Source organism: Solanum verrucosum, unplaced genomic scaffold (genome assembly GCF_900185275.1).
Source record: "Solanum verrucosum unplaced genomic scaffold, falcon-dt-bn FXZP01000261.1, whole genome shotgun sequence".
Classification (NCBI taxonomy): Eukaryota; Viridiplantae; Streptophyta; class Magnoliopsida; order Solanales; family Solanaceae; genus Solanum; species Solanum verrucosum.
The window spans coordinates 16,012,018-16,039,231 of record NW_026019969.1 but is presented as its reverse complement, the minus strand read 5'-3'; the positions used below and the strand labels follow the sequence as shown (position 1 = coordinate 16,039,231).

Below are 27,214 nucleotides of genomic sequence, written 5' to 3'. Positions count from 1 at the left end.
GTTTCTGAAAGGAATAAATTATTGACACCAACATATGTGCTTTTAGCTTTAGACTAAAACACTCGCCATCTCCATGCCCCCTACCGACTAAAACACTTGCCATCTCCACGCCCCGCAAGAATAATTGCCTTGTTTTAATTGCATATATAAGTTGGATGAGTTCTATCAGAAAGTAACATTCTTAACACTTCAGAGATCTTTTAGCTTCTTCCTTAAACCCTAACCTGCACATACATTCCCCATGGAAACTGTGATCTGCTGCAATGGGATGAAGCAGAGCATATCACTCCAAAGCTGAACTGAAGTTATGGCTATGACATGATAGCTCATAAGTTCTGCTGAAATAAATGTAGCCAACAAAAATAAAAGTTGCATTCCTGGTTTTTTGCTGCAGCAGAAAAAATGTTCATCTTCAACTCCAGATACCCATATATAGTAAACAGAGAGCTTGAGGACTGCCTGCATATTTTCTGAAGACGGATGAATTGTAAGCTGTGTGAATGCTTCCACAAACAATGGCTCCTCGCTCTGACTTAGGCATTTTTCAGTTGGATTGAGATTACACTAGTTGAACATGAGAAGAGGCTGTTCGGTGATGCAAGTCATTGAAACTGCTGATTGCCTGGGAAAAGACCTGCCTGAGAAGAGAGATATAATATTCGTAAGTTAGTTGTATTCAGATTGTTGTACATGGCCTTGTTCTTTAAATTCTGATAATAATCTGTATCTTAATTATGTGTATATAGGACTGGATAGATGACCCAAATACATTTTTATGATAAATATATGGTGCATTCTATCCGACATGGGACCAGTAATAACAATATCAGCTCAGTATAACATTTTGCAATGTTCAAATTTGTTGATTGCGTCATTATTCATCCCATCTGCCTATTCTATCTTAAACTAGGTAATGTTGCCCGTGCTATGCACGGGCACGGGCCCAATAATATAAATGGTATGTTTTGGGGTTAATAACGGAGATTTTGAAGCGATTGTTTGCGTGGATAAAGGAATAAGTTTTTTTATCACAAACTTGTACTTTATTTGACGCTATTCAAGGCACAATAAGACTATTCACATACAACATTTTTGAAATATTTTATGTTGTCAATTATCATGATTTATAGTATTTTTACGATAGATTCACTTAAAGAATGAGTGGAATTTTTTCTATTTTTTTTTAAAACATATTTTATGTTGTCAATTATCATGATTTATAATATTTTTACGCATTTTTTAAATATAAAAAACCCAAAAAAAAAATAAGACAAATAAATTAAAATGGACCCAATATATGTTATTTTTGTTGTCTCAATTTATGTCACACAAATAAAATTTGGAGAGTCATCCAAATTTTAATTTTTTTTAAAAAAATGTTTTAAGTTATTAATTATTGTGATTTATAATATTTTGATGTAACTTTCAAATAACCAACATTACTGGTCACTTTGTCCTAATTTATGTGATATGGATAAAAATACAAAATTAACCCTTTTAAAATGTCTTTAAGATATTTTAAGTTGTTAATTATTATTATTTATAATACTTTTTTGGTAATTTTAAAATGATATGTGTTATTTTTCCTGTTCTAATATATGTGAGCCTGAAAGAATTCTGAGAGTGAACCTATTTTATTATATAACTTTTAAATATTTTAAATTGGTAATTATTCTAATTTTTAATGCTTTTTAAGTCATTTGTAAATGATATATGTTGCTTCCTTTGTCCCATTTTATATAGTATAAATAAAATTCCCGAAACCGACTAAATTTTTAATATATTTTTAAAATATTTTAAATTATTAATTATTGCGATTTATAATATTAAAAAAAAAGTACAAAACTTGTATCAGCCTAAAAAATGACCACAATAATTCGAAGCCTACAGAAAGCAATATGGTTGTACGTAATTTTTAAATACTTAATATATATTACTCCACTTGTCCCAATGTATGTAGCATTGATAAAATTTCAAGATTCAATCAAGTGTTGTTAATTGTTAACATTTATAATACATTTTACGTAGTTTTCAATAATTTCACATTAAACAATACATATTACTACTTTTGTCTCATTTTATGTGACATTGATAGATTAATTTTAAGAATCAGTCAATTTATTTTTTCTGCTTTTTTAATAAATATTTTAAGTGGTCAAAATCACGATTTATTGTATTTTATACATAATTTTTAACGATAGATTAATTTCAAGAATTAATCGAATTTTTTTATATGTATTTATTTTTGAAATATTTTATGTTGTCAATTATCATGATTTATAGTATTTTTACGCAATTTTTAAATATAAAAAAAAATTAAGACAAATAAATTAAAATGGGCGCAATATATGTTATTTTTGTTGTCTCAATTTATGTGACACAAATGAAATTTGAAGAGTCATCCAAATTTGCATTTTAAAAAAAAATGTTCTAAGTTATTAATTATTGTGATTTATAATATTTTTATGTAACTTTCAAATAACTTACATTGCTGGTCACTTTGTCCTAATTTATGTGATATGGATAAACTTACAAAATTAATCCTTTTAAAATGTCTTTCAGATATTTTAAGTTGTTAATTATTATTATTTATAATACTTTTTTGGTAATTTTGAAATGATATATGTTATTTTTTCTGTCCCAATATATGTGACCCGGATAGAATTTTGAGAGTCAACCTATTTTATTATATATCTTTTAAATATTAAATATTTTAAGTCATTTGTAAATGATTTATTATATTATATTATTATATATTATATTATATTATATATATATATATATATATATATATATATATATATATATATATATATATATATATATTATATTTATTTCTACTATATAATAAAAGGGGTTTTATTATGATATTATATAATAGTAGAATATATATTATATAAACTCCCTTTTTTTATATAGTAGAAATTACAATTACAAAATTAACCCTTTTAAAATGTCTTTAAGATATTTTAAATTGTTAATTATTATTATTTATAATACTTTTTTGGTAATTTTAAAATGATATATGTTATTTTTTCTGTCCCAATATATGTGACCCAGATAGAATTTTGAGAGTGAACCTATTTTATTATATATCCTTTAAATATGAAATATTTTAAGTCATTTGTAAATGATTTATTATATTATATTATTATATATTATATAAACTCCCTTATAGTAGAAAAATAAATATATATTATATAGTAGAAAAAATGATTTATTATATTATATATTATATAGGGAATTTATAATTGGACATCACAATATCCCATCATAAACTCCCTCTTATATAATAAGAGAATTTATCAAAACCCATCTGTCAGATACACACTTTCACAAATAACGTTGCAGATTAGTGAAGTATTGAGGTGAAGTGATTAGTCAGGACATGGCGCAGCTTTGGCTCACTGAGGATATGACCTTGACAGGAGGGTGGAGGATTAGGATAGATGGTTAGTATATAGTTGAGTGCTTTGTTTTCCCATTTCTGGAGTACTAGTATTAGCCTTGTATTTTTGTATTCTTAGATATCTACTTCTGTTTCTATTTGTTGATTCTTTAGCCTTGATTATTGTATTTTAGTGTTGCTCTTCCTGCTTGTTACTGCTATACTCTTTTTCATCTGTTTGAGCCAAGGGTCTATAGGAAACAACCTCTCTTCTTTTTATGGTAGGAAGATGGCATGAGCCTGATGATTCGTTTGGTCTCATCCCATTTTAGTTACTTGTAGTCTTGTAGAACCAAGAGTAACCCTTAAGGGAAACTGGTATGGTCATCATTTTCCATATCCAAAATACCAACTTGTATACCATCATTAACATCAATGCATGCTAATGAATCTATAGCAACTACTTGTTACTTTTATACATTCTATATTTTTATATATTGACTAAAAATAAAAAACTTTTTAATGCGCGAGACTTTTTTATAAATGGAAAATGGTCAGATTTGTCTTTAAACCATACAAAATGGACTAAATTTGCCCTCTTCTAACCCTCAGCACCTCCAACAGCCACTGATCCATCACCCGAGCTCTAACTTATCACTCTTTATGTTTAAAAATATTGATCTGTACGTGTCCTTTTTTCATCAAATAACTTGGCAAAATAAACGGATCTTGACACCTTTAGAGACGATTGGAATCTTGGCAACTATAATATCATTAAATTACACGTGTGATTTAGAATTACATGTATTGTCATTACTCATTACATTAGTTTGTTGATCCTCCATGGGAGGCAAATTAGAATTACATGTACATTTAATTTCTACATTTCACGTCGTCTCAAAAGATGGGATGAGTTTTCACGAGAAAATTAATAGACATGTTGAGATGATGCAACAATGGATAAAAAAGAATATAACTGTAGTAGCATCTAAGAAATTTAAAATTTTGATGTCTGTAAAAAATTTTGGCGTTGACAACGGAGCTAGGGGCCGTCTGATTTAGATTAAAGGCCTAAAATTCTTCTTCCAGGAGCTTAGTGTTGTAGTTGATTTTTGAGATTTGATCAACTACAATTGTTTTGCTGGTTAGGCATATTCCAGTTTCTTGTTTCCCACATACTAATCTTCAGCTTATCTAGCAGAACAACTGGCAGTTGTCAAGATTCTTGTTGTCTCTAGGAGTTATCAAGGGATACCTAGCACACAAACATCGCCTAAGTGGTAGCTTGATATAACTATATCATCCATGTGCTGGAAAATAGTGTGTCATTGCATTAAGATAGGCTTTTCTTGGCTTGAAGAGGCAGAGGAGTTGTCAATTTTCTTTATTGGTAGGAGGAGGCATGCCACAAACATCGCCTAGAATAACTATGTTGCCTGTTAGATCTAGATCCAACTCAGGTCCCTATTCTCTACTTCTATATATATGAAACAAAAGCCAGAAAAAAAGTAGTACAACTTGAAAACATAGAATTGGACCTTTCAATTCAACAAGAAAAAACAAATGGCTCCTTCCTCACCTTTGAGATCAAAAACCACCCTAAAGCATGCTCGTTCTAGCAGCTTTCCCTCTACATCTCACCCTATTGTATCTCAATTCGATGAGCAACTGTCTAGACTTACATCTTCTTCAGAGGCTACTTCTTCCTCCCTTTCATCCTTCACTTGTAGATTTGGTGATCTTGAAAACTTATTGGATTACACGGAAGATTTGCTTCAACTACCACATGTTCAACAAGCCATTTCACTGAACATTGATGAATTATTAGAGGGGTACCTCAAGGTATTAGACATTTGTTCCACCATCAAAGATCTTTTGTCGAATGAAAAACAAAACAGACAAGACCTTCTTTCAGCTCTTCGTAGAAGACGGAGTATGGATGACATTTCTGGCTATCTAACCTCTAGAAGAAAGTCCAAGAAGATGATCCAAAAACTTGTTAAAAATTTGAAGAGCATGATGAAGGAAAATAACTTGGCATCAAAAAAGCCTGAAACATCGGCTATTGTTGGAGAATTGCAGGATGTCCAGTTAGTCACTCTAGGACTATTTAAGGGCTTGTTGTCCTATGTCAATGGAACAGGATCTCAATCAAGTAGTTGGTCCTTGTTGTCCAAGATTATGCTCTCAAAAAGTGAGGAAGTAGAAGCCAATGAATTTGACAATGTTGATGCTGCTTTGTGCTCACTTCTCAGTCACAACAAGACCAGCAAATATGAAGAATTGACGAGTCAGTTGCGAGAGATGGAGGTAACCATTGAGGTTGTTGAAGAAGGGCTTGAATGCTTTTTCAGGCGTTTAATCAAAACCCGAGTGTCCCTCCTCAATGTTTTGAATCACTAGCAAGTCAAGAATGGATGTTGCCTATCCAAAAGTTTTGTACTACAGTAACGCATGTACATTTTATTATTATTATAATAATATACATCAAAATGAAATACAAGATCAACTTCATTTTTTTGCTGCTACAAATATCTCTCTTATTGAATACAATGTCAAGTTCCCGTTTAAGCTGCTACTGCAACAGTCTATCCCATTTCTTGGATAAATATATTTAGATGTTGATTAAATTGGAAATCTATTGTACTCAGTTAAAATTAATCTGCCTTGGCTAGTTTTACCATAGGCTTTTCAACATAATTGGCTGAGACTGTCATTTCATGTGTAGAGAGTTGACAAGATTCTTTCTGTTGCCAACTTTTCGACAATGTTCAGTCAGATGCCTTTCTATTTAATTAGCAGTTCAAATTGAGTTCTGTTTCTGGATTTTTGATACAAATCTTTGCGGAGTATACGGATCTATAGATGACATAGCTGAAACATCGCCTAAGTGATAGCTTCACACAAATCACTTGTCATCATGTGCGCACGGTTGCTTCCATTATTTGTATGAAACTAAATAAAGTGCACGGGTGCCATTTGTGCGTGTAGTTGTCAAGATTCTTTTTGTCTCTACCAATAAGATGGCAAGACTAATATTTTGTGCAAGTTTGCATTGACAAATAAGCAAGATTATGTTGTTTTGTCTTTCTGTGGGGGCATTTGGTTGACAAGATCCATGAAAATTGGCAACAATGATTTAAAAATAATACTCATGTTTGTGTCAAGTCAAGACTGGTATCTGGTGGCAGCTGGGGACATAGCACAAACATCATCTAATTGGTAGTTCCATCCACATCAGAGTCATGTTACGCTAATTGAATCAAGTGGCTTTTATGAATTCAGAGTTGTCAATATTGTTTTTGTCTTGAACAATAAGATCACTCATAAAGATAAGAGTTCATAAACACCCAACTTGCTAACATGCCATAGACATCGCCTAGAAAAGCTAGTTGGTTGTTAGATCTAGATCAAAGTTAAGTCCTTTTATATATTTCAAACAAGAGCAAGAGGCTTGAAAACTTAGAATTGTTTGGACCTTCCAGTATGGAAAAAAAACAAATGGCCTCTTCACCTTTGAGACCAAAAACCATCCTGAAGCATGCTCGTTGTAGCAGCTTTCCCTCTTCATCTCACCCAATCGTGTCTCAATTCAATGAACACTTGTCTAGAGTAAAATCATCTTCTGAGGCTACCTCTTCCACCCTTTCGACAGATTTGGTGATCTTGAAAACTTATTAGATTACACGGAAGATGTGATTCAACTACCACACATTCAACAAGCCATTTCACAAGATAAATTGGATGAATTATTAGAGGGGTACCTCAAGCTGTTGGACGTTTGTGCCATCATCAAAGATCTCTTGTCGAATGAAAAACAAAACAAACAAGGCCTTCTTTCAGTTCTTGGTAGAAGGAAGGAGGAACATGAACATGGATAGGGGTGGCAAAATGGGTAAATAATATGGATATCCTCTCATATTACCCATTTTAAATGAGTTGGGTATCCAACTCATTTAAAAATGGGTAAAAACTGAGTAATACCCACATTACCCATTTAAAAGTGAGTAGTTAAATGGATAAAATGGGTAAAAGCAAACAAAAAAAAAGTGATAAAGGTATGAAATTAAAAATTAAAATTTTTAATGGGGTGTGGAGGGGGGGGGGAGGGTCTGGTAGAGGGGTGTGGGGGGAGGGGAGGTGGTATGGGGTGGCGTGGTAACTTTTTCAAAAAAAAATTTAAAATTTTAATGAAAAAATTTAAAATTTTGTTAATTTTATTTTGGGATGGGGTGTTGAGGGGGGGGGTGGGTAATTTTTTTTTTTTTAATTTAAATTTTTTTGATGAAGTTTTTTTTGTGGATGGGGTGTGGAGGGGCTGGCTGGTAGGGGGTAGGGGTTGTGGGGGGTGGTAGGGAGTGGGGTGGTAATTTTTTTAAAAAAAAAATTAAATTTTTTTTTTTTTTTTTTGGATGGGGTGTGGAAGGGGGGGGAGTGGTAGGGGGTGGGGTGGTAATTTTTTTTAAAAAAAAATTAATGAAAAATTTTAAAATTTTGTTTATTTTTTTTTGGATGGGGTGTGGAAGTGGGGGGGGGGGCTGGTAGGTGGGTGGGGTGGTAATTTTTTTTAAAATTTTTTAAAAAAAAATTAATGAAAAAATTGAAAATTTTGTTAATTTTTTTTGGGATGAAGTGGGGGGGGGGGGTGGTAGGGGCTGGTAGGGGTGGGGTGGAAATTTTTTATTTTTTTTTACATTTTTTTGGGATAGGGGGGCTGGTAGGGGGTGGAGTGAAGTAATAAAAAAAATTAATTTTATTTTAATTTTTAAAGCTTTTAACAAGATTTCTATTATAATATGGGTAAATATGGTTATCCATATTATCCATTGGGTAACTCGTTTTTACTCATTTAAAATGTGAGTCGAGTCAAGTAACTTACCCATTTTTATTTAACTCGTTTTTTGATCGACTCATATTTGGCTTGACTCGCTCGTTTGCCACTCCTAAACATGGATGACATCTCTATCTACCAAACTTCTAGAAAGAAGTCCAAGAAGATGATCCAAAAGTTGCTTAAAGACTTGAAGAGTAGGATGAAGGAAAATGTCGAGAAGTTACCTTAAACATTGGCAGTTGAAAGTTGAAGGAGGTTCGTTTAGTCACTCTAGGCCTATTTAAGTCCTTGTTGTCATATGTCAACGGAAACGGATCTCAATCAAGTAATTGGTCATTGTTGTCCAAGAAAAAAGAGGAAGTAGAATCATCCAAAGTTGATGCTGCTTTGTGGTCTAAGACTGGTAAATATGACGAATTGCAGAATCAGTTGTTGAATGTTTTTTCAGGCGTTTAATCAAAACCCGAGTGTCCCTCCTCAATGTTTCGAATCATCACTAGCTAGTCAAGAATAGATCGTTACAGTCCAAAGGGCTATTCAACAGTTTTGTACCACACTAATACTTGTAAATTCATATAAACCAATACTCCACAAAAATCAACTTCACTTTTTCTACAAATATCTCAACTTGTGTTTTTTTTCTACTACGGAGATCAAAATGAATTAGATTGCAAAACAAAAATTTGGAACGCAGCAGCATATCTTTTGGTTATGCAATCAATTCATTGTCTAGTGATCAGAATCACTTGCCTTTTGTGTAGAAATTGATTTATAATGTGAATCAAAGAGTATTTTTCTTATTTCCTCTGTTATCTCCTGTATTCAAATTAGCAAACAAGAAATAATAAAAGATGAAACGAAAAAATAAAGAACTATCCGAGTCCACTGAACCCACTGTGTGTCCTTAAGAAATTTAATCCCCTCAAGTACTCGAGGTTGCACATTAATTCCTCCCAAGATAAAACGGATTAACCATTAAAAAAGTAGCGGTACCTCGAACTTCAATAATTTCAACGAACTCAAAATGACAACAACGAATCACACACAGACACGATAGATCGATTTTGTTTTGTAAGAAATGTATGCAAGAGAAGAGAAGAATTCGATGCAGAAAAATGAGAGAAAGTCTCTCTATTTATAGCCAACAAAGGGTAAATGTCACAACTCTTTGGAAAGAATACAATCTTTCAGAAAGGTCACAACACTTTGGAAAAGACACAATCTTTCAAACGGTCACAACCCTTTAGAACACAACATTTCATAAAGGTCACAACCCTTTAGAACACAACCTTTCATAAAGGTCACAATCCTTTAGAACACAACCTTTCATAAAGGTCACAACCCTTCGGCATAGTCACAACCCTTCAGGAGAGTTATAACCCTTCATTTCATGTTCACACCTTTAAAACCCAACAATCCACCACATGAACAGGGAATGACTATTGTTAAAATATATGCATGAAAAACTGTGTGATTCGTAAGTAAGGATTGATTGCATCTGGATAAGTGGGTTTCCCTTTGAACTTTCCATAGTGAACATATATCAGATATACTCGGTCAATCGGTAAATTTGATATCTTTGAACCGTCAAGCTTTGGTGTATACCTAGACAATATAAGTCACACAATCAACTCCTTGAACTATTTTTGGTTATCATTGTTTTGTTCGTTTCAGCCATGAACACGTCTTGATTTATAAGTGCGTAGAGAACTGGCCTTACCGGATTCTCCTTGAAGCGGCTTACACTTCTCACTTACATAGGTGATTTCTAAATGTGTTATTCCATAGATACACTATTCGATATACCTTGTATCAAACTTAGAAACCATTAAAAAGTCCTAATGCCTTAATCCTTATTACTGAACATTATCTTATCATGAGAATGGACCATAAAAAAGTATTTTGATAATGGTGAACCGTCATCAATGACTTTGTTTGATCTCCTTGAACCTAGATCTTGGGATCTCCAGTCTTCTAAGTAGAGTTACCGCCACAATGACTTTTCCTCGGCCATAGTCCAATTCCCTTTGATAATCTATCAACTTCCTCTCTAGTTAGCCTTTTGTAAGTGAATCCGACACATTATCCTTTGACTTTATATAGTCAATTATGATAATTCCACTAGAGAGTAGTTCCCTAACGATATTATGTCTATGTCATATATGACGATACTTTCTGTTATACATCATGCTTCATGCCCTACCTATTGCAAATTAACTCTCACAATGTATGCATACTGGAGCTAAAAGTTTAGGCCAAAAATCTTTCAAGAAATTTCGGAGTCATTCAACTTCTTCACCGGCCTTATCTAGAATTATAAACTCAGATTTCATAGTAGAGTGAGCGATATATTTCTGTTTGGAAGATTTTCAAGAGACTGCTCCTCCACCAAGAGTAAATACATATCCACTCGTGGCTTTTACTTCATTTGACCTGGTGATTCTATTTGCATCACTATATTCTTCCAATACTATTGAATATTAGTTATAATGCAACCAAATAGTTTTTAAGTATCTTTCAAGTACTCCAAAACTTTTTTTTTCACTGTCATCCGATGAGTTTGATTGAGATTACTCATGAACCGACTCAGTTTACTAATAGCACATACTATATCTGATCGCGTACACTTCATGATATATATCATACTTCTCAATACTCTAGCATAATCCAATTGTGAGTCGATTTTGCCTTCATTCTTTTGAAGTACAAAACTCACATTTATTAGAGTCTTGACAATATTGAAATCCAAATACTTGAACTTGTCAAGTACTTTTTCAATCACATCAAACACAAGTATTTTTTTTATTTGTTGCTCCCTTTATTAACAAACAAAACTTTTTGTTTCTCTCTTTCTGAACATACAAGCTTTTGGTTGTTCTCTTTTGTTATAATGATAGCACCCCCACAAATTTTGTGGTAAACCTGAACTTATAAGTAGGACATTCAACATTTCCTTCAAAGTTCAATTTTTTTCCGTCAACAATTTCATTAGATTGATGTGAGTATATGTAGTAATTTGATGGATCATTCAATTTTTCAAATATATTTATGCAAAAGAAGATTCATATTCTCCACATCTACCACTTCTAATCATGACAATCTTTTTATCCAACTGATTTTCAACTTCATTTTTATATTGCCTATATGTTTCTATTGCTTCATCCTTACAATTCAACAAATAAACATAACACTACCTAGTGCAATTGTCAATAAAATTTATGAAACACTTTTTCCCACCAAGAGATGGTGTTGACTTCATATCACAAATATCAGTGTAAATCAATTTTAAAGGATTAAAATTCCTTTCAACAAATTTATAAGTATGCTTAGCATACTTAGATTCAACACATACTTGACATTTTGATTTATTGCAATAGAAGTTAGGCAAAAATTCTAAGTTGATAAGTTTTTGCAAGGTTTTGTAATTGACATGTCCTAAGCATTCATGTCACAAACAATTTGATTCAAGTAAGAACAAACAGAATAATGAGTTTGAAAAGACCTTCCGTGAGGTAACTTTTTCCTACAAATATTTTGTTCTTTACTTTTTATAACTTTGTCAAATACATACATTGTTTTAGAGTCAACACCTTGTCAGATGTCCTTTGCAGAAGGACCTTTCCATAACATTCAATTTGTTATAGAATTACCTATGATCATAGTCTCTTCGGTCCAATAAGGGCAATATGACCCTAATGTTTGTTTTACAACACAAACATAACATATCACTTTTCACCAATGTTCATGTCTATACAAATAGACATATCTTTTCATAAAAAATCACAATATTTTAAGTGACACTTTTTCATCAAAGAATACAATTATTTTGAACGAGTAATATAATTTTGTGGTTTTATACTAGTCATATCATATACTAGTAAAGAGAGACTCAACGACCACAATATCAAATATACTCCAAGAATTTTGTGGGTCTAACATAATACAAGAATGTCATTAAATTTCATATCTTGTACTTTCAAATTAAATTAGGTAGTAAGTCTAATTTTGTCTTTATCATAAGTAAAGAACCCCACATTTTAAATATGTTCTCAAATATATTTTTCAAGTATTTGAAATTATTTTCCACATATTTTTTCCATGCTTTCAAATGGTATACCATCAATACACATTGGCAACACGAAGCCTTCTTTTGGATATTTAATCCATAGAAACACCCATTGCAGGGAGGGACGGAGCCACCTTATACTAAGGGGGTTCATCCGAACCTCCTTCGGCGGAAAATTATCTTATTTATGCATGGTTAAAATAAATTTTTTTAAGTATATATAGTAGATGTTGAATCCCCTTCGGCTATTTCGTCTGTCTGTTTCTACAGATTTTGAACCCCCTTATTAAAAATATTGGCTCCGCCACTGATTGCAGGCACAAAAATTACTAATTTTATGTTACTAGTGTTTTTTTTCCCTTTCTGTCACAACTAGACAGACCACTTAGTATTTAGAATACTAACAATAAAGATTCAATCTTTATATAACTTGTTTCTAGTTTAATGATGAATGTTTTATATTCTTCTAATCGTTAACCGAATGAATCTTGAATTCTGATGAAGTTTTTATATTCTTCGAATCAGTTTCACATTCAGACTGAGTAGTAAATTAAAAAAAAAAGATTTTAATCTCCAGAAACCTCAAATACAACACTGCTAAAATGAAGATTTATCTTTTTCAAATCATTTGGCCTTAATATTCCTGACAAAGATTTTGTACTCTTAGTCAGAATATGCATTCAAACAGAGTATTTAACAAATTGGTGAAGTTTCTATATTCTTCAAACCAATGCACAATCTGATTTGTTCGTGAAGTTCTTATATTTTTCAAAGGGATAAGGGTCTGAAAAATACTCCAACTTTGATCGGATTTGCTGTTGCGATACTAAACTTTCATGAGGACCTATTATCTCCCTATACTATTTAATACCGTATTTTAAACATATATATTTGCTCACGTGGACATAAAAAATAATGTAAAATTATAAATAGTAATGTGTCCACGTGGGCACATATATACCTTTAAAATACACTATTAAATAATTCAGGAGGTAAAAATGCGGTATTAAATAGTCTAGGGAGGTAATAGGTCCTTATGAAAGTTTAGTATCGCAACAACAAATCCGACCAAAGTTAGGATATTTTTCAGACTCTTATCCCTTTTTTAAACCAAAGGAGTAAAAAAAAATCAGAAAATTTTAGTCTCCAAAAGTCAAACAAAATCAAATTTCACATGGAGTAGAAAACTACAAATGAAATGAATCTCATAACTTATAAAGGATAGAAAAAGAAAATAGTAATCAAGGGAAATAAAGATAGAACCTGATTTTTATCTCATTGAATCATATTCTATCTGTCAGCAATGATATTCCATGCAAGTCACTTTTCTTGCTATTTTTTTTTCTTTTCTCAGTATCCATCATATTCCTATTTTCACAAGAAGACATTTAATTTCAACAAGAAACTAAACTCATGTTCAAATATGGTTAGGAAACAACATCTGTTCATTTACTTCTTCTCATAGTTATATAAAACCAAGAATGTAGGAAAAATAATTAAAGTGTTCATCTTAGCCTTTATGCACAAAATAACTTTTCTCATTGAAAATAAAATTGAAGTGGTGCAATGCACTTGGGAAGAAAATAAAAGATAATCTTACCCATCCAAGGAAAATTTACTACAATAAATATACTCGAACATATTAAAGTAGTATTAATTCATCCCAAATCTCTTTTATCATATGATAAAATAATTCTCTTTTTCTTCTTTTTTTTCCAACAAAAAGAACACAGAAAATAAAGTAATTTCCTTACCACAGAAAATACCATCAATATTAAATTTCTTAAGCTTGTTGTCTCATGTATTCAGATTAGCAAACAAGTAATAATAAAAGATGAAAAGAAAAAACAAAGAACTATCCGAGTCCACAGAACCCACTGTTTAACCATTAAAGAAGTAGCGGTACCTCAAACTTCAATAATTTCAACGAAATCAAAATGACAGCAACGAATCACACACACAAACATGATCGATCGATTTTATTTTGTAAGAAATGTATGCAAGAGAAGAGAAGAATTCGATGCAGAAAAATGAGAAAGTCTCTCTATTTATAGCAACAAAGGGTAAATGTCACAACTCTTTGGAAAGAATACAATCTTTCAGAAAGGTCACAACACTTTGGAAAAGACACAACATTTCAAATGGTCACAACCCTTTAGAACACAACATTTCATAAATGTCACAACCCTTTAGAACACAACCTTTCATAAAGGTCACAATCCTTCGACATAGTCACAACCCTTCATTTCTTGTTCACACCTTTAAAACCCAACAAGAACATGCTTCTTATCTTTAATTGCATATAAATGAAGTGTGGAACCCATAGATAGAAAATGGAATTTTTTATTTTGTTAAGTTCAACTAATTTTATTTCTTCATCTCTACATAACAGTGATTATTAAGTTCTATAGGTATATACTACTATATTTTATTTATTCATGAATGAAAAAGAATGTAAAATTATGAAAGGAAGAATGTAAAACTATAGATAATTGCAATATTTTTTTTTTATTGCGCCTCCTGAATTATCATGTAAATTTCCAATTAGTAATAAGCTAGAATGGCCCGAAAGTATCATAACTCACCTTTGCCACGTAGGCACAAAACCTGGAGCGAGGCCGAGGGTTTATTTCTTCTTCCTCCAGTAGTTGATTCTGCTGCAGCCATGAAGCTCCTCAGAACCCTCTCTGGTAGGTATCAATCTTCTTCCTCATTATATACTCACTGCTGTTCCATCTCCATTTGATTTAGGTGTTTTTTTTCTTTCTTTCAGGACCCAAAAATCTACTCGTTCGAACTATAGGGCATCGATACTTTGCAGCCACACCGGAAGAGTACGCCAACAGAAACTATGCCAACAATGAGTCTGAATATACCACTGTTATTAACTCTATTACTGCTCAGAGAAGGTAATTTTCATACTCCAATTGATTTGAGATTAAGGGATTACATACATGATTTTGATTCCAATTATTACATGAATGAATTAGGAATTTCTTGTTGAGGGACGTTTATGATGACATGTTGCTCGATGGAATAAAGCCGGAGAGAGATACATTTCATTCACTTCTTATTGGAACCATGAAAGGTGCTCGCTTGCAAGATGCTTTCTTTTCCGTGAAGAGATGAAAGCTATGGGCTTCGTACCTGATGTATCTATCCTTTCCTTCCTACCATATCTTATATCAATCTTTTTTCAGACCCCATGTCTCCTGTATTACTCACTTCTCATATTTGTATATTTGTGCTGCCTGATTTATAAGTAGCTCTAAAATTATAATAACAAGGCTCTGCCAATATCACAGGTTTCTTTGTACAATTTCTTGATATCTACCTGTGGAAAATGCAAAAATTCTGAACAAGCAATAAGCGTATGCATCCTTACTCTGTCTTGCTGCTTTATTATTCTGAAATTATCAACAATAATATGATTCATTGAAATAACTAATGTTGTTTTTCTTCTTTGTAAGTAGATCTTGGAAGAAATGAAGAGATTTGAAGTCAAGCCTACTGGGCAAACCTATATCTGTCTCCTCAATGCATTTGCAATGACTGGTCGGGTAGACAGAGTGTAAGAAAGTTGCTCAATGGTTGCACCTGTATCTATTGCTAATACACATTTGGTCATGCCTACATGTGAAGGCATATGCCGTTGTACAATTAGATCCTTCATGCAGTAGATAATCTGGAATGCAGCAAATTATTTAGTAATTAGCCTGACATAACACCATGATATGATTAGAGTTCATTTCACTGAAGAACATCTCCTCACTCAGTGAAATGATATTTGATTAATATGCTCTACTGGATGTAGAGCCTTAAATATTTCCTGCTGTCAACTTCTTTGCGCTAATTGTTGATGTTTCAGTGTCATATTTCATCCAATCTTTCCAAACATGATGTTATGTGGTTTATTTTCTGCTGGATTCATAATCTTTGTTTTCCTCCGGCATCTGATTGGCTTCTTTTCCAACATTGCAGGTATGCAATTGTTCGGGACATGACTGCTGCTGGTCTTGGTCTGAATAAATTCTGCTATGCTGGACTTATAGCTGCTCACAAGAATAAGGAACCTGTCACAGATGATGTAGCTTCCAAGGTGAGCAACAAGCGCGTCCATGTGCTTTTACTAGTTTTCCATTTTAATTATATTTTGACTTATTTAATTTTGTTTTTGTTATTTCTTGGAGTAGATTATTGAGCTAGTTGAGCAGTCCAAGGGTTGGTCAGCAGTTGAAGCTCCTGGTGACATTCCTATTAGGTCCATGATGGGCATCTCTCAAGAAGAACTTTACAATATCCCAACTGCTGAATATGTTTACCGGCGTGGATTTTTAGATAAGGAATTGACGGTTTATCATGTTGCATTTCATGCCTGTGCAGACCTAAAAAGTGTGGAGGTACCGTACTTGACATCCACTAAAAGATCATTAGATGTGATTCAGTTTTGCTTTATTAGATATGGTCCAAGTCTTTCTGTTATTTTTTCCTGTAAATTATCCTGCATACACTTGGCATTCATTTAATTTAGACGTTTCAATTCAACATGTTATCTGCAGTAGGCTTCCCCCTCCCTGCCTCGGATTCAATAAGTATCTTAAATAACTGTGTTCTAAGTTGAGAACAGATAAGATAGATCTAACGTTGTCTAATTATTTATGCGTAGTAAATATAATACATTCAAGCACAACATTCATTTATTAAAAGGTCGCTTTTGTAATTTGTCTGGTCTAATCTTTATGTTGGAAGTCCTTTTGCATAGATGCTTTCTACGAGGGAAAAGAGAAGTAAAATAAGCATTGAAGATTAAATTCAATCTTTTGAAGAAAACCTTAGTATGATGTCACAATGGAATATTTTCTTGATAAGAAAATCCTTAGTATAATGTCATGCACATGTAAGTTTTAATGACACCAGTGGATCTTAAATCTGTAATATAAGCAACGTCAGTCTTGTTAGGGGATCAGATCAAGGTTGAAGGTATTATTGTTTCTACTGCAGTAAAGTCAATGAACACTGGTGATCAATTCTTTTCCAAAGTCTATTTTCTTTGGCAAGCAAACAAACATTTCTTGAAACAGAAAAAATCAGAAAGGTTGTGCTATGAGTAATGAGTTACATCAGGATCCTTTCGAAAGTGACAATTTGCTTTTATATGTCTTGGGAGTGTAAACCATAAGGAATATCATGTGCTGGAACCATCCTTACAGTACCTAATATTGTATTTTCATACCATTTTGTGATATTTTCTATTTTTTGATAACCGTGGTGTTCAAACCACCTTATGCACCTCGACTAATTCCACAGGCATCTTGTACCTCTCATCAGTAAAGGTACCGGGTAACTCTACCAAGGCTTGAACATATAGGAGGAAATCCTCTAGTGCTTGTCTTCGCTGAGATTAAAGGTTGTGTTTTTTTAACAAAGGATGATTGCTAGGGGTGCAAGTTGGTGCGTATGAGTTTCTTTTGTGAAGGCAAGATAGTAGTCCTTGATAAGTTGGTCTATCATTGTTTTCAGTGTAAGAACTATTAAGCTTTGTTGCTTTAAAATTCTCTGTCTCCTTTTTAGTTTTTATGAAACATGGCCAAACCTAGATGTGGGAAATGGGGTCAGGATAAAATTTTGGACAGATATCCAGACCTGTTCAGATGTTCTCTCAAAAAAGAGGGATACATTTCAGAATTCTTTTCAAGTTCATAGTGACATAGTCTTCAGGAGAAATCTAAATGATTGGGAACTGGAAATTTTTTGTCAGTTGCTTCAGCTGTTGGAATCAGCGAGAATTGATCATAATAAAGAGGATAACTTGATTTGTGTCAGCAGCAAGGGTAAAAGGTTTCCAGTCAAAATTGCTACAGTTTGGTACTTCAACAGGTTGTCCATAGTGTCTATCAAAATGGCCTTGGAAGATGATTTTTTCTAGTTAAGGTAGTCTGCTTTGGTTGGACAGCAGCAATCGAGGCATGTTTAACTCAAACAATATGCAATGAAGGGATTTTTCTTTATACAACAGCTTTTATTTATGTGAAAAAGATCATGAAACTATGGAGCATTTACTATTTCAGTGCAGCGTTTCTAAACAATGTTGGGAGCTTTTTCTAAACATTGCTGGTATTTCTTAGGTCATGCCTCAGAAGATCATGTTTACTGGAACGCTACCAAAGCCAAAGAGGCTCAAGAAATATGAAACAAATATGGAAGACTATTCCCATTTGTATATTATGGACCACATGGTTGGAAAAAAATGGTGCATGTTTTGAGGGGAATAAAGTCACATACCTAGAGTGGAAGAACCAATGTTTGGATAATGTATTTTTGCATAATAGTAGTATGCTAGAGATTATGGACCAATACTTATATTTCTTGTATCTGTTTGGTGAGAATATGTAGCTTTGTCTGGTTGGGAGGATGCTTAGTCATGTACTGCTTATGTACCATCTTGGTACTTTATTAGTTAAAAAAAGTGTTTACCTTATCAAAAAAAATGGAACATGGCCAACCTTAATAATTTGGCAATCTCGGTTTGATCTTATGTTTCTTCTTCATGGCAGTCGATCGATGCACTTCATGAGATGCTTATCAAGGATGGTAAAACACCTGATGTGTTCATTTTGATGCAAACCATGAGGTATTGTATTAGATCCTTCTCTCAACTGTTTAACTCAATAAGTTGGTTAAAATGGCTATAGTATTATAAACCTCACAGTCCGTATAGACTATAGAGGGGAGAGTAGAACTCTAGGAAGTATTTAAGCTACTTGAAAAATCATTGCTGTCTTGGCTTCCCAGTGTGGAATAAACCTTATCTGTGAATTTATTCATTCTTTTTACTTTAATAACATCACTAGTTGTGCTGTCTTTGCTTCCCAGTGTTGTTTGCTTTATGTCATTTAAATATGTAAGCTGTGTTTTATTTCTAGAACATAGCATTAAGCTACTGCTGAACATACAACTTTATCATGTTATTTTGGGATCTCCAGTTGAGTGTGAACCATTAAACTTTGTTCACTAGATGTTCCTTGCATCATTGGTTAGACATACACTCTAACAAACATTTTAATGAGTCCATTATGCATCCCATGTACTCTGGGAATCTGAGTGCATAATCCAAGAAACAAGTAGCTGAAACTTCCCAATATAATGGTATTTCAAGTCTTATATGTGAATGAGGAAGTGTCAACTACAGTTCTAGTCTATCTTTGATTCGTTGGAAATTGGTTAGAGATTTTTTCATAGTCTATAATTCATTTCTTTCGATTTGCCTCCATGTGTTTGTTTCTGTGTTTGTGCAGATGTTATCTTCAATCTGGGGACCTACAACGTGGTCGGAAAATTTTTGAGGACTACATGAGTTCGGGAAAACCACCTATGGTTGAATTCTATATGGTAAGTTCCAAAATACATTTTAGCTGCAATTTAGTCTAGTCTTGCCCCAGAAAGTTGGCTTTCCATCACAACATAACACCACCATATTTAGGACTTTGTACGCTAGTCTATCTTCTGGCAGCTGTCATCTTAACTCATACATGGTCTTTTTTAGTTATTGGATAAAGAACTCATGCATGGTCTCTTTAAGGAATTTCTGCCATGGCAGGGAGAGACAATCTAACCGAGCTTATAGAAGTAAATTAAAGTAGTTAAGTAGGAAACTTCTCCAATCTGATTCTCGTTTCAATTTTTATTTGGCTGTAGACACTTGTTGAGGGAGCAATGGTCGGTTACACTCCTGAAGGGATGCAACTCGCTCAAGAGACACTGGTATGGTGTGTTTGACTGTTATAGCGACTTCACATTATGTCAGAGTGGATTCCATTTGATAAAGTTTCTCATTTGTGCAGGTAAATATGAGCTCCAGGAACTTCTTCCTGGATCCTAAAATGGGAAGTGATCTCCTTCTTGTTGCTGCGGGTGAAAAGGTGGGAAAGAAGAAAAGGAGAAACTTTTAGCCCTTAACTTTATCTTACTTTTATCTTCTATCATCACATATTGTCTTTACACTTTGCAGACTGGTGGGTATACTGTTGCCAATCTAATATGGGACATGATGCAAGCTCGTAAAATGACACCATCATTTCCTGGTGTTCAAGCATATTATGATGGCTTGAAGGTGAGTTTTCTTTACTTGCTGACAGATCCATTGGTTTCTTCCATCACGCTAGATAAGGGCAACAGTTGTATCTTGTCCAACAAATTTTCCTGATCACCGATTTGGATACATTCCTAAGTATATTCATGTCTAGTGGTATGTCTGGCTGGATCAGCAGTAAACTTCGTTCGCTTTACATTCTTGCAATTTGATCTTGTTGAATGGGTTGATATAGAATGGTGCAAAACCTGTAAGCTCTGATCCACCAGGAATAACTTCTTCAGCCAAGATGCATCTGGAAATACGGCATTTTCCTTAATGGTGTATGTGGTCATAACTTTTGGTTAATATATGTGCATCTCAGGTTCGGGAGATACCAGCTGATGATCCAAGACTGAAACTAGTTTCTCAAACCTACCTTAATTTGAGAAAGAGGTTTGGTGGGTGAGGATCCAGTATGGAGCTGGACGATCGTAGACAGAAGACTGAGGCCATGCAGCAGCTACCTTGCCCTGAACCATTGGGTTCTTTTGTACCCTAGAATGTCTGCCTTTTTCCTTTTATTCCATAAAATTTGGCCTATTTGCTCATGTACCCAGGTCGAGCAGATACACAGATTAATTGACATTGTTAGGGAGGTAATGAGATTTACTCTCAATCTGCGACTGCTAGTCACACTTTTTCTCGACTACATAATGCCGCCTCGAGGATGTATAAACATCAAGTCTTTCACTAGTATTTTTTTATGAATTTATAATTTTTAGATTAAAGTAAAATTTATACATTTAAATGTTGAGTGTTAATCATTTAGACAACCTCTTAATATTCAGATTTAGACATCTTAACTGAAGTATGCATCTTAATATTGAGATAGATAGATATATGATGTTTTTGTTAACCAAGATGTTTGTTTAACTATAACTCAACTTCGTTTTGTTTTTGGGTTTGTTACTGCTATATTAGCAGGAAATTATAATGTAAGCACTAAAAGAAGTAATGTCTAATGTTCTGATGGACTAGTGACGAAAAACAACTTCATAGATAGCTAAATAATGGAGCCTCTCCAAAAAAAATGTCCCATCCATGAATATTACTACATAACAAAAACTAGATTTCAAAAGATGGAACACGGCCGCCTCTTCTGCCGGTAAAAATGATGGTTTTGTTAGGACACAAATCTATTTTGTTAGGGCACAAATCAGTGACAGACTCATTGCTTCGAATGTTGGGCTCTTTAAATTCCAAAGTTCTAAGGAGAAGTGCATAATTACTCGTTTTGCGGTTGTCATTCAATTAGTATCTCACATGTGCGTTTCAACAAACAAATAATAAATTCTTTTTTCAATTTACTCCAAATAAACTCAAATTTGAAAAGGTATGTCCGAATCTCACATGTGCGTTTGAACAAACAAATGATAAATTCTTTTTTCAATTTACTCCAAATAAACTCAAATTTGAAACATACAACCATATATTATAAAGAACAAACCTCAATCATTAATATACATATAAAAAATTATTAAAATTGCAATCATATGTATCTGCAGAATCAGATGAAAACATAATACACTATTACTTAAATAGCATGACAAAAATAAAATAAAATCACATTAAATTCTTACAGAATTCAGTCATATTGAGTCTATTGCTTTGATAAGTTTGACCATTTAAATTCAAATTTGTGTAAGCCTCATTCTTCTTATTAATATCTAGTAGCGGGACATGTGAGTTATATTGAGTGTATTGTTTTGATAAGTTAGACCATTTAAATTCAAATATGTATAAGTCTCACTATTCATGTTAATCGGGACATGTTAAGTTATAATTGAAATTATTCTAGAGAATTTCATTTGACTAGTTAGACTACCATCTCCATTTCTTTTTATTCTCTTCTCTATTGACAGTCGTCAGTCCTATCTGAATTTAAAAAATATTGGCAATTGATTATAATTTAATAATTAATTTTTCTTTTTCAATTGACATATAATATTTTTTTAATAATATTTTGTAAGACAAGAATAAATATATATAAATTAGTGTATCTTATCTAACAATACAAATGTTTAGATCCCTTTTATTGATTATAGTTTTGAAATATTTCTCAATAAAGTCAATTATTATCTAAACTATCAAAAATATTCAAAAAGTATTTAAAATTAAGATTTCACTTGATTGAATATACCCATCAAATATCAGTTTTTACTTGTATAATATTTTGTATTAGTTTTATTTACAAAAATCAATATTATAGTGATCATTACCTCTTTAGAAGACATTCAAAGTTAAAGACAATATTTTTTAAAATTTAACTAGTTGATAATATAATTAGTTTGAGTTTGAAATGTCTAATAAAACATCTCAAAGAATGAAAGACAATCTTATAAAGCCAATATTAAAACATGGTTGATTCAAATTAAAGTGAATTGGATAAATTAAGAAATGAAAAGTAACTGTAAATTTAATTACTTATAATTTCAAACTCTGCTGGTCGTCTCTTTAGGTATGTATGTATCTCCTTCATCTTTTGTCTCAGTGCTTTTGGTTCTCCTTTAATCTTATTATCTTCGGATTCGGATGTATATATATGTTTGAGCTTCCTGAATTTGGGGATTGGATTTGTAATTTTGTTACTTTAGGGCTTAGGGTTGAGCCGCCCTTGGTTTCAACTATCCTTATGGTTAATTTTATGATTGCTAATAGTACATTGGAAATTATTCGTAGCTTTGACGGACAAATTCCACTATAGCACAAGTACTGATTTTCTCTTTTTCGTTAGATGGGTGAGAAAGATTTGAAAATTAAGGAAATAAGTCCACCACGTGGAGAAGATGAAGCTAAAACACAAGTGCGAAAAGTTAAAAAGAAGAAGAAGAAGAAGAAGAAGAAGGTGAAGGCGGAAAAGCGTGGAGTTTGTCACGTAAGTAGAGTACCGCCTCGTATGGACCACGTGAAACTTCGCCAGGTTCTTTCTTAGTTTGGAGAAATTCAGAGAATATATCTTGTACCTGAAGGTTTGTTGAGTTCCTTGTTTATAAACACTTCACCTTGGTTGTCTTTACTAATTTGTCTTGCATATAGCTGTTGCTGCTCAAATGAATCGGAAACGGGCAGGTGGATTCCGAGGGCAAGCATTTTCAGAAGGGTATGCTTATATTGAAGTTTCTGTCTAAGGAATTCTATTTAGATTTTAGACATTCAGGCTATTTACATAGCTTTCCATCTTAGCATCTTGCAGTAAGTTTGACAAATGTTCTATTTTCTTTATGAGATGACTAGTTATTGTGTTTATTACACATTTTTAGGGGACACCAATTATTCAGATACTGGCCAAAATTTGACTTCTATTAGGATTAGACCAACATTGTTTTGTTGCATTACGCCATTTGTGTCATAACAATGTAATTTGATTAGCCCCCAAGGCCTAGCTCGAGTGGCAAAAAGTGGAGAAATTGTGGCTTAGGTCACAGGTTCAAGCCCCACACCAGCAAAGCAAAACCTAATATTTAAGTGGAGAAGGGTAGAGGGGCGGACCCATATCTCCATTCACTTCTTAATTGATGCCTTACAAACATTTTTGCAGCACAAAGGCATGCAGTTCGTGAGCAGAAACTAGCTTTGGAGCTTTCTGCTGCTAAAAGGGAGCGTGATTTCCACCTTACACAAGTTGATAAATCTCGTGCTTTAAGTTCTATTGAAGAACGAATGAAGAAGGTTAGTGATACAATATTTAATTAATTCTTTAGCATGGAAGTAGTTGTTAAGCAGCATGTTTTGAACTCCCTCGATTGACTTTCTCATTTACCATCTCCTTTTGAGTTTTTATTCTTTAAATAGTAGTTACAACACGAGACAGCTCTAGTTTTTCGTCGATAAGCTCTGATGTGATGTTAAAAGATGTCTCTTTAAGCAAAACTAAAAAAAAAATATAGATGTTGGTTTGTGTGTAAAATAGAAAAAGTCTCTTTTCCTCACCCCAAATTATTATTACTTGGTAATGTATTATAGGCAGGTTTAGTTTAGGTATTCGACCACTCAGTTTCATATTACCTTATATCTTGCACAACTGAGTAATATAGTAAAGATAATACTTTTTACTGTTCCATCTTTACAGAAGCAAAAGGTGCAACAGGAATCTGGGGTAATTTCTGATTTCCCAAGTGATCAGTTTGCACCAAAGATGATATGACAATTTCCCCAGAAAAAGCCTGTGGCCGATCAAGCTGGAAAAATCAAGCCTAGTTTGTCTAAGGACATTTTGGCCGGAGTAAGTTCCATTTCCCCCATTCCCTGCCCTGGTGAAAGAGGAAAATAAAAGACTTGTTAATGTTCTAATGGAAGCTGCTCTTCATTTTTTACAGGTATTTGGTGGTCAATGACAAGGGCGTACGGGTGCAAACATTTCAGAAATTGTGCTTGCCAATTTTTTCAACCACACATTTGATTTTGTTGCCTTCAAAAAGTTCATCTCGACGGTTATTAGATGTTAGAACTTTAAGTAAACCTCAATCAAAATTTTATCTTTATTTGCAGTTGATTGTAGATGTCATATTAAATGTGTTTGTAGCCTTGTTTAACTTGTCTAATTTCGAATGAATTAATGTATCTCTCATGGATCATAGTAGCTATTAGGACTTCACTATTGTGCAGTCTATGAGACGTATTGAGCTTATATGTCCTTACCTTGAACCAAACTTTGATTAATTACTCAAAACGTGGATCAACTTGGCAAAGCTAACCATCTCAAGGCAAAATGTCTTAGGCTACTTTTCCCAAATGCCTTTCAAGATAATTTTAGTTTGCAAATTAAAATTTTAGAGCAAGGATATGTTCCATTTGTGTAAAGGTACCTTCTTTTTGTCTCAAACCTTTGGATCGATATCACCACCTTAAGTTGGATAGATTTATAGTAAAATTTTACTGGCCGTACTTACCCCCATAATCACCTTTTAGGAATTTGGGCTTCTAATTGCATATGTGAGGTATTTAAGTTGCTTAAGAAGATTTTACCATAAAAATGTCGTTTAAGAAAAGACATGCAAGGTTTCGTAGACGTGTGCTTCTAAAGATTTACATATATGAGATGTTGCACCCCATGAGAGAATTATGATTAATCTCTAGAAATTATCCATCTATATGAAGAGATTACCCCAAAAGGTCCTTGAGCATTTACTTGAAGATATCACAAAGTAATAAATTGTGACATACATTACATGATAAAAGCACTGGAAAAAGAGATTGTATCATTAATCAATGTTCTGGATAGCGAAAAGAATGTGATGTTACAGTACTAATATGACTTGAACAAGAAAGAATAGGAATTTAATTTGTATCCCTATGTCTACTCAAACTGAATCAATCTATAATTTTATTAAATATTCTTTGTGTGTGGTGTTACAGTTAAAAAGGAGAGAAAAAAAAACTAATTAAGTTTCCAACTTCCATCATCACATGGGGAACAACCCTCTTGAGCAATGTCAGTGATTTGAACTCCAGTATCATAAATCACCCCATTTTTCCAATCTGATGGCAGCACTGATTTAGCCCAAATCCACTTGCCATCGTACCCTGCTGTCACCACAAACCTAAATTGCAATGCCCCACTTGGCACTCTGCTTGTGTCCCAAATTGCTCCGTGGTTTCGGGTCAAGAAGTTCCAGTTCGACGATCCAACCTAAAACATGTAAACACATTTATTACGTCACTAAATCAAGATGGAAAAGTAAAAGTAGTTTTTTTTTTTTTTTTTTTACCTGAGCAACATCAACACCCACAATTTCAGTTTGACCACCCTGGTAGAAGATGCTAATTGCTAGGTAATATGGCTTCTGGCTTGATTCATCTACTCGAACAGCCAAATTCTTGCCTTTGTAATCACAAGGAACTCTGTCCCCATACACAAACAAAAATAAAACAATATTAGTACTACAGTAATTATCAGCATAACCTTTCATTCCAAGCGCTTAACCATTTGATTAATTTACCAAATAACACGTATGCACATATCATTTATGTTCAATTGAATGTTACTTTTTTAATTATGGACTAGTACTATATTGTCTGGTCAAGTGGGGCATGTAAGATGCCCCTTTATGTCAAATTCTACAACTATTTCTTTTTTTATTTTTGGTAGTTGCAACGAAACCACCAAAGATTAACATTAACACAGTGTATGCTGACAAGAAAATTAAGACAAGGAACGTAAAGTTCGTATCGTAGGGCTCCCTCAATAATTTTATAAACTCATACCTATCCATTTTCGTAACGTGGACAAAATTATTTTGTTAACATTTACCTTTTGTATTCAACATCGGCGATTCCCAATTTGAGAACGTCTTTAGCTTTTCCCTCAATGGCCATAGCCATAAAAGCTCTGCTACTGATCACAAAATCAGTCTGGTTATTCTTATTTAGATCAGTAACCATTACCGTTGTTCCATGTTTTGAACAAATTTTTGGGTCCTTGCATCTTATCTGCAAATCACACAAATTATTTATGAGAAATTTAAATATTCAAAATTAAATTGTTATTAATGGAGAACGAGAACTCAATTAACCTGATAACAAGCACCACAGCCAGCACCATTATTGTAAATTTTAGGAACAGCAGCGGCAAGTCGACCTCCATTGAAGCCTATTGCTAAATTTCCATAACCACACGCACCCGCTACAAATACAAAAATAATGGAAATTGAAAATTATTAGACAAAAGCATGTTAATTAAAATTAGATAAGTAATTAAAAGAGGAGGCTTACAGAGAAGAGCAGAAGCACTGGAAAAATAAGCAACTTTGGATTGGTGAACACAGCGATCGCAGGCTGTTACAGAAGAGACAAAAA

The 27,214-nt window shown here is 33.2% G+C and overlaps 2 protein-coding genes across 2 annotated transcripts in view; one reads left to right on the top strand and one right to left on the bottom strand.

Annotated features, from left to right (window-relative positions):
* Positions 1 to 27,214, bottom strand: part of LOC125815159 (metal-independent phosphoserine phosphatase) — a 156,454-nt gene that overhangs the window by 100,904 nt on the left and 28,336 nt on the right. The gene's annotated exons all lie outside the window — the stretch shown is intronic.
* On the top strand, positions 14,931 to 21,225 carry LOC125815151 (pentatricopeptide repeat-containing protein At4g35850, mitochondrial-like). The gene is given in 14 exon segments (XM_049494560.1): positions 14,931 to 14,978; positions 15,062 to 15,197; positions 15,279 to 15,397; positions 15,400 to 15,440; positions 15,594 to 15,659; positions 15,762 to 15,859; positions 16,270 to 16,387; positions 16,482 to 16,688; positions 18,843 to 18,919; positions 19,584 to 19,677; positions 19,984 to 20,049; positions 20,130 to 20,207; positions 20,297 to 20,398; positions 20,742 to 21,225. Coding segments are annotated over 14 exon segments (1,311 nt in total). The 5' UTR covers positions 14,931 to 14,953; the 3' UTR covers positions 20,826 to 21,225.